The 12,214-nt window shown below is 42.0% G+C and overlaps 1 protein-coding gene across 1 annotated transcript in view; it reads right to left on the bottom strand.

The window, feature by feature from the left end:
* Nucleotides 1-12,214, bottom strand: part of LOC306744894 (lamin-A-like) — a 25,597-nt gene extending 13,383 nt beyond the window's left edge. The window contains exons 1-2 of the mRNA XM_079227595.1: nucleotides 12,185-12,214; nucleotides 10,019-10,401 (exon numbers count right to left, since the gene is read on the bottom strand). Coding sequence (XP_079083721.1) covers nucleotides 10,019-10,356 — 338 coding nt within the window. The 5' untranslated portion in view covers nucleotides 10,357-10,401; nucleotides 12,185-12,214. The remainder of the gene's footprint in view (nucleotides 1-10,018; nucleotides 10,402-12,184) is intronic.

The raw sequence follows: 12,214 nt of genomic DNA, 5'->3' as shown, positions 1-12,214 counted from the left end.
TGGGGGGGGGGGGGGGGGGGGGGGGGAGTTTGAGATTTCTGCTGCTATCCCAATGTAATTGAACGGCAAATTTCTTGCATTTGTAATTTAATTTAACATTTCTTTCCAGAAACGTAAATTATCCACATTAACGAGGTAATGTGGATAATTTACAGACCTCAGCATCAAGTAAAAACAGTGTTTTTTTTTTTTTACATTTTCATTGTTGTAAGCAACCAAAATAAATTAACCTACATTTATTTTACTGGGGCGGTGGCAAAAATCAGACATGAATATTTCAAACCTGAGGCATATAAAACCAGTTCATCTGTAGGGTTAGTGAAGAGATTGTTTTACATTTGCTCATCTTTTGTAAGGAAAGTTGACTCACATATTCCCATTTATGGCAGTCGCATGGATAAAGCAAAGTAGCTGCCAGGGATTGAGATACCTACATGCAGACAGACACCTGGGAGCTGCCTACTACAGCTGCAGCTCCCCTGCAGCAGTCAGGGGTTCAGCGCTTTGCACATGGGCACATCTGCTGAAGCTGTGGGGGCACAGAGAGGGGGGAGGGGCTCTCATTCACTTCACCCGGGAGGTCTCTCTCTGCAAGAGGCTGCTATAGTTACAAACACTGCATCACCTCGTTCATTTCCTGTAGTACTTTTCAAACAATTCCTGACATGCAGTACAAGGGTCTGTTGATCCATACTGTATGTTCCTATGTAAACACACACACACACACACTCTGTCTGGCAAGCATGGGTGGGTGGGTGGGATTTCCTCATGACTCACTGCTCCAACACAGAAAAAAGGGGTTCTCCCAAATTCCCTAAAGATTGTCAAATTTTCCCTCGTCCAATTACAGCCCCTCTTTTCTTTTTCCATCCATACTACGTTTAGTTTAGCTATTCACATAGCGGCTTTAAGTGGAACCTGGAGGGAAGAGGTGACTAAGAGGAAGGCTGTTGAATAAGGGAAGGGGCTTTAGTAAACAAACATGGGGGCCCAGAAATAGAAGCATGCTGGAGTAGTTTTAATACCATGTTAATGATCCATTTAAATAAAACACCTTTGAATCAGGCTGCAACTAAGCATAATTTTTGCTGATACATTTTCAGTCTATGTAATCAATTAATTAACTGATCATTTCAGCAGGGATTTGAGTGAACGTGACTGAACTGATGTACTTAAACCTATGAATAAAAGATGTATTCGACAACCTCCAAGATGGACTGTTTCACCAAGATGTGTAGTACAGCAGGTAAGAGTTCATCTACACTCTAAAGATAAGAGATGGGAGGAGCACTGATGGCCATTTAGGCCCCGCTACCTCAAGTCAACTGTGCTTTTCCAAGTGTGTTGTTCAACTCCCCCCAAAAAATGTGCAGTAAAATAAATATTACAGGCTGGCACATGACTTCCTGTGTTTCTTCAGGGATGAGGAACACAATAACAGGGATTGTGCGTGTATCTGCGTGTGATAAATCACCAGAAACCAACAACAACGCAGCCTTTGCCTGGGGCCACCCGGACTCATCCACATGCGGCAGATGGCAACAGAGTTGCCAGTGTCTTCGGTCTTAAAGCAGAGCAAATGCCGAGCGCGTCTGATTTCAGGGAGCCGACTTCTGACAAGACGACCACAAAGGAAGGGGACACCGAGAGAGGCCAGGCAATGTTCTCTCATGTCACACTCATGGTTTTGTTTAAGCCGTCTCCAAAGCAAAGTTTGGAAACTGAAAAAGAACCATATGTTATCTCTTTGTGCCATTCACGCTTGTGACAATTTACATTTGTTAATACAGTTCCTCAAACAGTCAGTCAACAAGAGATGAAAGAGGAGTGTCCCGCCTTTTACAGAAAAAAAAAAAAAGCGTTCACCCACAGACACCAAAAGACATATGAAACAGCCTTTGTTCCTCCTTGCATGATTAGTTGATGATTCATCTGAAAGTGAGTCAGACTCTGGATTTGTGTTAGTTTATAAGCTACTTTTTATTAGTGCTGAACCAGATTAAATTCTAAGATAAAGAGCAGTGCAAGGACTTGGAGATTGACACACTTTCATTTTCTGATTGAGCAGTGTTGTAAAAAGAGCCAGAGTACAATTGAACATTGGATCAAAAGTAGGGAACACATAAAACATTGCCTCCATTACATAACAGGTTTAGCTGCATTGCCTCAACATTGTTTCTCTAAGTATACAACATTATCTTGCTGCCAGATGAGACTTTATAAGCATCGTCGCTGTGCACACACCATGTGATGCTGCACTATGTTTCCATGATTCTGATCGGAAGGGTGTCTCCATTTGCATCCTTGAGTTTAATTCTCATTTGCATTAACAAGTCATCTCCCCAGTGCATCAGCACCCTCACTTGTGCTCCACGTAGTAAACAACAGATTGTTATTGCCTCCCCTTCAATGAGGCAGCTGCAGTGAGTTACAATGAAAACTCCATGAGCAGAACCAGCGCTCCTAATGTTAGCTTTAAGCTAAACAAAAACCCATGTGGAGTGTATGGGACTGTGACGAGCTTTGGCTTTTTCGGTGCATACGAGGTGGTGAAAAAAAAAAAAAGGATTTGAAGCCTGGAGTTTAACCAAGTTGTGGTTGTGGGACAAGCGGGTGCTCTCACGCGACTGGCATCAAATACAGACGTACAAGAAATAGAGGGAAGCTCTCTAGTGAGAACTCACCGGCGCGAACGGAAAAAAAAATTCTTACAGCACACAGAGTGTAAAATGTGGAGTTTGCATGAGGAAAACTCATGTAGTGTCAGGTGAGCTATAACACGCTGAAAATAATGTGCCGTTGACTTTCCTGTCATTGTCTCAACTCTGGCACCGTGTGTCCTGTTCTCTGTGGCAAACCCCACCCTTCTGGCAACAAGTGATAAAGAAACAACAACATGCAAACTATTTTCCAAGTACTTTCTGAGCCAGAGGAGTGTGCGTAACAAACATATTTACACAACAGTAAAATAGCTGAGCATTGCAACACTCAGAATACAGGTGATAAAGATTACAAATGAAACTAATCAGCATCTCCTATTATTATTATTATTATACCAAAGTACAACAAACTAAGTGAGGAGGAACCACATCGAGGCATTAAAACCTTGCTCCACATTTCCTTGAGTCGTAATAAACAAAGAGTACAACAGTTAATGCAGAACATCCGAGACGTCTCAAAGTTGAAAGAGCTCCCTCAAACTCAGTGCCCCGTTTAGATTATATAGCAGAACTGCTCCAATCATTCCATTCAGCGTAAAATTCCTTTCCAGATCTGGAATCAGAACATTGTGTTACATAACCAACGAGATGGTAACGAGGGGACGATTGAGGATACAGTCCAACCTCGCCCAATCCCCAAATGAGCTGTTTTATGGGCAGAAAGAGCGAGCAAGCACGAGAAGAAAAAAAGACGGAAAGAGAGAGCGAGTCTGGAGTCCCACCATGTTAAAGTGATTTACTCTGTCCATGTGCGAGTGAGTCATCGAGGGCTTGGCTAGCTCTGAAAGCTCTATGGAAACTCTAATTCTATAAACCACACACACACACACACACACACACGAAGTCCAAGAACGACACACATTACTCGCACATCAATAAACCCGACACGGCTCCATACAACAGCCATTCAGCACATTTGCAGGCCACATCTGCTTTCCATTACAAAGTATTCTGCTAGTAGACGAGAGAAAACCAGCCACTCTTATATACAGCGCCTCCTGACAATACCTGTAGATAAAGAAACCGTTACAGAAGAAAAAAAAAAAGGGTCATTAAACAAACTGTGCGTTCCTAAGCTACAAAACTGAATATCTGCCTCATTAGGGGAAAAAGGTCAGTAAATATGAACATTTTAAATAATCTGTCACGGTTGATTAATTAAAAAAATTTTGATGATCAATTAATAATGCCAGTGATTTTTTAAGCAAAAAGAATTCCGTCTCAAGCTTCTTAATCTTTCTCTTTTAAAATAGTTATTAATTGAATCTATTTGAGTTTTGGACTGTTTGTCTGAGAATTCAAGTAGTCCGAAGACACAACCATGGAATTTTGTTTTAACAGTTGAAGATAAAAAAATAAAAAAAATGACATCAGAATGAGTCGCTTTTTGTAGCCATACTTGTGATACAATTATTCATTTTGTTGTGGAAGAAAACATACATTACACCTTTAATTTACAGTTAGTGTTGCTGTGTAATGTCACAAAACACTGTAGAGAAACTTAGGGACAAATGTGTTGGGGAGGAAACATACTAAAATGACTAATGCATCTAATGAAAATAACTAGGGTCTAAATTATGTATCGCTCCCACATACAAAGCACTCTTTTGTACTTTTGAAGAAGTCTTTCAACACGAAAAGAATGTTTTGACGCTTTCGAAAGAGTGATCCGATTTACACCCCTGCTGGACGACACCCAAAGTCACCGGCTCGACGCGACAGACGATTGTCTGCCATCACACAATAAAAGCTGAGCTCATCGTAGGGGAACACAGGGACGTGTTGCCAGATGAAACCTGACGCTGGTGCGCGGCCCGTTAGGGAGCAGGATTCGTGATGTCGCGCCTCAGTTTAAATCTATGAAATGCTAAATGTTGTGGAGTTTGTTTGGTTCAAACCTGAGAGGGACAACGAGACGGATGCATTCACAAAAGTAGACATTCTTAACGGCAGACTTTTTTTGATTGACGTCATTCTGGTGTAGTTAACGGCATTAATGAGGTTCCAGGCTCCTGGTTTTGTGCGTGCTGCCCCACTAGCACGACTTACTGACTGAATTAATACATTGTTAATTTAATTAGTTCTTCCTGTGCTTCTCCGGATATGACAAGGCAGAATATCTGCTGTGAAAAGGGTCTATTGTTTATTGAAACTGAAGGAAAATGTGTTTACCAACGGCAGCTGGCTTTGTACTATGGTGATGCATACATTGAATACATTGACCACTTTATTCATAGACTATGAGCGTCCACATTAAAGAAGAGAAATACCTGTCATGGTGGATGTTTGACATTTAACAATGGTTTAACAGGATTACAAAGAACCCCACAATTTCATCCCACCAAGTACTTTGACCTAATAACAGCTCATTACAGTCATACATTTTTTACCAAGTCTGCATAATTAGTCTTTTAGATGTTGGAGGAAGGTGCAAACAGTATAATGTGCCATAGTCTCAACTGAAGCTCTTGAAAGTATAATTTTTTTCCCAGTTGTAACTACCAATAAATAGAGCATTTTAATATATACAAAGTATAATGCTGTAACTGTTGCCACCAGACTCTTGAGGAGGAGAAGCCAAGACACTAAAAATGCTTAACAGCACCATAAGAAGGGGAGAGCACACTGCTCTTGTCCATTTTAGGACGAGACTTTGAAAGCAAACATTTTATCTCAACAAACTCGACATGAGCAGCTTGAGCGAGTCCTCCTGTTATCCTCAACATGGCCCAACAGCAGCGCAGATGTATAATGAGTCACCGTAGGGACACATTTAAACATCCCCTCGAGTTAAAAATATAAACTTTTCTCACTGAAACTCAAGCCGACAAACATTAGACCACTTCTTATGACATCCACCTCTGCCACCGATCCTTCACACTCTCCCGTTTTACTTCATTTTTTTCCCCCTCACCAGGATGAAGGTTGGCAGAATATTAAAAAGCTTGTTTAATCACATTGTGTGCGTTGCTTAGTGAGGGTGAGGTTCGTTTCCTAGCTCAGATGACGATAAGAATACATGACGAGTTTGCACGAGGCAAATGAAGTCTCCAGATAACAAGTTAAAGGTCAGAATACAACTTTACATCTAAAGTTCCAGCATTAAACCATATTCAATAGAAAGGAATTTGGAATAGTGCTATAAAATAAGAGCACTTCCTGCTGTGTTGAGATAGTTGGCTTCAACGCATGCTGCGCCTGCACACGTTCTACCACGTTGTGTCTACCATAGCGCTATAATCCTTTCAAAAAAAGAACTAAACATTGTTCCAACGGGCAGGCAGCAAATTAACCTGTGGGGTCCGTCTACCTGTTGCCACACCCTAAACCATGTGCCGACAGGTGGGGCAGACCTGGTAACAGTAGACCTGGTAAATCCCTGTTCTTATATTCAAAGCAGATCGGATCCAGAAAAGGGTTTGGCCGTTTACTTTTCAACCTTTACAGTTGAGTCTCGTCTTATCAGGCAGACTTTGACCAAAGAAAATGCCGTTCAAGGCTGAGAGTTTACAATTAAAAAGGCATTTGATCTTAGACAGTGTGTGCAGCAGGAATAAAGACTCGTGCGAGGCACAACTAATATCACATTAATAGTTAACCATGACTGCAACTAATAATTATTTTCATTATTAAATAACTAATCTCTCAATTATGTCAACAATGAAGTTGACATATGGCTTGACAAATACATTTAGTTTAATATCATAGATCACTAGGAAAACCTGCAAATGTTTACATTTGAGACGCTGGAAGCAGTGAATTTATCGCATTTTTGGATAAGAAAATGGTTTAATTGATTATCCTAAATCATACTTTTGACATCAAGACTTGTCTAATGGTTTCAGTTCACATACGAGCGCGCGTCTTTGGCAAAAACAAACAAACAGATAAATCAAACTGTGAAATTAAAACCATGTGTAGATTGTAAACACTCCCTACTCTGGTCTGCCTGGGTAGAGCGTTAATAAAGGATGTAGAAAACAAGTCCCGTCAGTGACACCAATGAGCCAGTTACCTACCTACCTACCTACCTACCCACCCACACAAAAGGTTCTGTCGCTCAGGGGCTCATGTTTAGTGTTTTCTGACCAGACTTACAGCTTTAGACTTAATTTACAGCACCGCATTACACCCACACCTGCGTTTGCCAAGTTATGTGCATCTTTCTTCTATAGTTCTGAATATTTACCAGTAAAATAGTGCTGTAGGTAGAATGGTTGGCATTGTGGCCCAACAGCTTGAGGGTTATGTAGGGGGAGGGGTAGCATGTGTTCCCAGTCGTAGTTCTGCATACAAAGACACATGTGAGGAGACGCAGTGTCACGCCTTTGGGCCGAACAGGTGTGTCCAGTCAGCTGAAGCGCCGTGACAGACACACCTGTCGCTGCGTTGCACGAGAGGAATAACCAAGGGCGCCCAATAAAAAGTAAACATATTGTGAGGCGTATAGATGTCCGTTGTTTATCGCGCTTCCGTCTGCTGCTGTCGCCACCGCTCAGCGTGCCCGTCAAAGCAGCCGTCACCGTGTGTATTAATAAACCCGACTTCCCGTTACAGGGAGTCAGCAGTCGGCCCATTCCAGACGCCATGAAAAACCTCTGAGTCACCACCCCTTCACACGGCCGAGCCAAGACTCTCCATGGCAACCAAACACACTGGCTAAAGTGCAGATAAAGCCGGCCCTGGTTGGATCGAGGGATTCTTTTCCACCACACGCAAGTCAAGAGATCTGCTTCCTTTAGAAAACAGTATTGCTGCGGGAGCCGCTGGTGCTTCTCCTGCCAAGTAGCTGGAGAGTAACATGAAGCACAAAGGCTAGAGGGGGTTATTGTGGAAGGGAAGAGAAAATTCAAAAATACTGTTCTCTTATCACATTGAGCGAGCGCGCACCCCCACACATGCATGCACACACTGGATTGATGTTGAGCTTGGGACAACATACATGAGCCACATTATTATTTTTTTTAAAAAGGCACATTTCCTGCAGAACTTTGACAATTGTATTCTTTCCAGATGCAGAGCTTTGTCTCTATTCACATGGACATGCTTCACCGTTCACATTTAATAACAATGTGAACTTTTATAAAGTTTACACAATGGTGCTTATTGGGGGAAAGGACTGTGTGTGTGCGTGTCCCACACAGAAAATGTGCCTTTTTGTTTCTTCTCTCCTTATTTGGTCACTCACAAAATGCAGACTGTAAAGGAGCACATATTGTCTGCCATGTGAGTAAATGTACTGGGAGAGTACAAATGCATTTAGTATATTTTCCTTTTTCTCCGACCCGAGGTGAACTGCCATGACGTCAACACATTCCTCGACAGCCACAACTGACTGGGGTCTGATCTGATGAGGGAAACACCCGCAACCAACTCTGCCAACCTGCTGCTAACACCACACTTCACGTGAGCGCTGAGATACAGTATGCGACTCAAAGAGAAAAGATTAACTTTATTAATTATCACCTGAAGTTAATCATTTACTACCCTTGAACGCACCTTCAGTGCCAAGTTAGCTTAAAGGCAGTAGGTCACTTATGATTTCTGTGACTTTGTCCTGGTAAAATATGATTAACTTGTAATTTGATGGACACGTAATTGACAGGATGTAAATACATTTGTGATGTTTCTAATGAACACAAATTATTTAAAATATGGTATTACTTGATCCTCTGTGAACACCAGGCAGCATGTTAATCCCAGAATCAAAAATACAAATTGTTTTCTCTTACCTTTAGTGCTATTTTGAAACTAGATTGTTTTGATGCAAGTTTTCCCCTTTAGGAGATATTGGCTGTAGAAATGTCTGCCCGCCCCTCCTCTGCAATATAATAATAGAAGATAGATGGCACCCAGCTTGTGGTGCTAAAAGCACCATAAAAGTATATTTAAAAAAAACAACAAAAAAAACAGCAATGTCTCTTTCCAGAAATCATGACCTGGTTACTTAAAATAATCCACAGACCTTATTGGGAGCAGTTTCATGTAGGAACTATTTTCTTTAGACCATAGTTCTACACCTTTATAATGTATTGCTTTGAGCACCAAAAAGGTCAAGTGCCATATAGTTCCATTACATTTGAGAGAAAGCAAACAGCTCTACAGCTGATCTCTCCTAGGCAATTTACAAAAAGAAAAACTAAAACTAAAGAATAAGTGTATTTTTGATTTTGGTGTGAACTTTCCTTTTAATGATTCAACCCCATTAAAATGTGCAACAGATCAGAATTGTATGTTATGCTTCGTTATTACATGGAGCGTCACAAACACTAATGAAAGACGTTCTGTCATCAGGGCAGCAGTCCTACCGTAACAGAGCAGGCTGTGTGTTTAAGGTGTAGCCCGCCTCGCTCGAGGTGTGTCATTATGAACACAAAACAACCGTCCTTGCCAACTGACGAGTTAAACAAACTTAACAACCAGGAATGCAGTTGTGATGTTTGATATGATTAAATGCACCGTGAATTACTGGATGAAAATTAGGGTCGTACCGAATAACAGGTGTGAAGAGGCATCATATCAGAAAAGGGAAAGTTGCATTCAGATCGACATGTTCAGCTGCAGCACTGCCTTAACCACCATGATGAAATGTTTTGGGGGGGCCCCAAACTCAGATTGCTCTGGAACGGAACATTTTAAAACACAGATGCAAGAGCAAACCTGCGCCGGATGATGTGCCACAGCAAATACCAGGACATGATACATTCATTATGTGGAATGTATTCTTATCTGACCTTTGGGGCTTAACTCTTTTCTCCAAAAGAATGAATAGTCAGAGTTATACATTATATATATATACACATTATATAAATATATATATATATATATATATATATATATATATATATATATATATATATATATATATATATATATATATAAATAAAATTATACGTCATCAATACTGTGAGACAACTTGAAAGATCTGTGGATGGCTTCTGGTGGTTCTGCTCACTTTAAAAAGTCTGTTTTATTCTGTGCATTTAACATTTAACACTGAACCCTTAACTGCTCCCCGGGCGCCTCACAGGGCTGCCCACTGCTCCCTATCCAGGGATGGGTCAAATGCAGAGAAGAATTTCCCCAAGGGAATTAATAAAGTGCATGTTTCTTTCTGTTTCTTTTTCTTTAACAGTGCATTATTAAGAGAAAATACGTGTTCAGAGGGATGAACAAAATTGTAAATGCGTGTACTTTTTGCCTCTAAAATACAACCACTGTCGCCACAACCATTGTGTGACATTCCTACTGTAACAAAGCCCCTCCCTCTCAAGCTCCACCCTCCATGCTCCTCCTACCTGGCTTTAAGTTCCTTGTGGTCGTCCCTCAGCTTGCTCAGCTCCAGCTGCATACGTGCTCGCTCCCTGGCCACCTGGTCCAGCGTCTTGCGGGCGTCGGCCAGCTCGGCCTCGTAGGCCCCCTTTATGCCCGACATATCGCGGGTGATTGAGGACTCCGACTCAGTGATGCGCAGCCGCAGTCCGGCATTCTCCGTCTCCAGGGAGCGCACCTTCTCAATGTAGACAGCCAGCCGGTCGTTGAGGTTGCACAGGTCCTCCTTCTCCTGCAGCCTGGTGATGCGGGCCGGGGAGATGGTGGCTCCACGGCTGGCGCGTTTCTGGCTTGGGGTTTCCATGGTAATAATGGCTCAGCAAGAGGTGCAGAGGGGGTGAGTCACTGGCTGTGGGGGAAGGAGGGCGAGGGACAAAGAGTTAATGAAAACTACAGTATCCGAGCTTCCTTCTCTGCAAACGCAGTGCACCAAACCATGGTTTGAATCACACTTTAATCTTTAATGAAGTTTGTTCTGAAGAAATGTGACAGCCTTACGTAACCCTGATCCTTGTCTGGGCAGCCCGCCTGCAGTGCTGTGTCTGCACACAGGTCTGCATGATAATATATTCCAGGATCCTTTTTCCACAGGCAGTGAGCATATCTATAAAACTTCATTAAATACCTAGTCTCTAAAGTATTTCAATTGGTATTAAAAGCAATCTGCAGAGGCAGCGCTCTAACAGGAATGTGATCCGTTTTTCATGGTTCTTGTTTTTTTAAGAGCCCATCTTGTTTTATAAAACAAGGTGTGACAGTATTCCTGTCCTCTTCCTGCTTTTGGTGCTCCTGATTACGTCCCTTATTCACACTGTGATAGTATACACCTCTAAGTCCTCTCATCCAGCTCCCTTAAATTGTTGCAGGAGCAGTTACGCCACTTTATGCCATTCACTCTTGAGCAAACATATTTCCCACGAACACCAACCCGTACCTTCGGCTCACTCGCAAGGCAATTAAAACATTTATAAAATTACTCCTAAAATATGCAGTCGTAGCCAAAGACACAAATGAATGAAAAACATTCCCTCCTCTGCTCTCCAGACTTTTGTAAAATGTCAACACTCCCACGATGGTAATACCAAAGTTTTGACTCATATCAGCAAATGCTGCAAGATGCCCTGATAAGGACACGCATCCGCTATAAATGGGTGCTAACAGAAGAATGATTGAAAGAGTGCTGTGATTAATTAAAAATTAGGGGAAACAAGATTAACCTCTTGAATGGACTCATCCAACATTGCAAAGATAAAACATTTCAAGCTGTAAATAAAAAAATCAAAAAAAATCAAAAAAAAAAAAATCACTGCATTAAAAAAAACATGCAACAGCACTATTTTTTTTCAAGCGTCAGAGAGCGTTATGAAGCAATTATGGATGAGGCCTTCAACAACTTTAATAAATGTAGCAGTATTGTTATCAACTGCACCTGTGGCTAAACAGGTGTGACTTCAAAACTGCATCTTATTTCTGAGCAGCCAGCCGCTCACAACCAAACTGCCATTTGTTCCCTGAACGGCGGGGAAGCAGACTTCAATTTGGTTCAGCAGTGGGTGGACTTTTCCGTCCATCTCTTCAGCGGCCATTAAAAAAAAAAAAAAAAGTGCACCCAAGGACGCGCACGCCCATGTGGGTGGGTTGTCGCCCACATGATGCGTGCACACGCCCACAGGAGCAAACCCATACACTCACAAGAGCTCTATGGCCTAATTCTGAATAAATGAAGCATCCACTTACGCTCCCAAAATGCGACGAGCTGTCTGATGTTCCACTCTCCTACAACAGCGGGTAGTAAAATGAGCTGCACCTTTTAAAGTTACTTCACACCACTCCCTGACCAAATGAAACCAACTCTGAGCTGAGCGAAGTTCAAAGAAGCACTATATTATGAGCACATTATTTGTACAACAGTAGCAAATAATGTCTGTCAGTTGAACAAACAGAAAGTCTCACAGGGCAACAGAAATCTGAGCACACTCCCTGGACCTTACCTCGGCTGTGTGTGGGAACCTCTCTACTTCAGCCTCCTGACGACTAAAAGTGAGAGTACAGGACCTTTTTAAAAGTTTGTCTGCTGGTTTGGGAGTGTGAGTGTGAGTGTGAGTGTGTGTGTGTGTGTGTGCGCGCCATACCCCAGAGAAGCGTAGAGAAGTGGATCCGTT

This window comes from Taurulus bubalis, assembly GCF_910589615.1.
Source record: "Taurulus bubalis genome assembly, chromosome: 12".
Taxonomy (NCBI): Eukaryota; Metazoa; Chordata; class Actinopteri; order Perciformes; family Cottidae; genus Taurulus; species Taurulus bubalis.
Note: the sequence above shows the minus strand (reverse complement) of the source record. Positions and strands in the feature narration are given on the sequence as shown.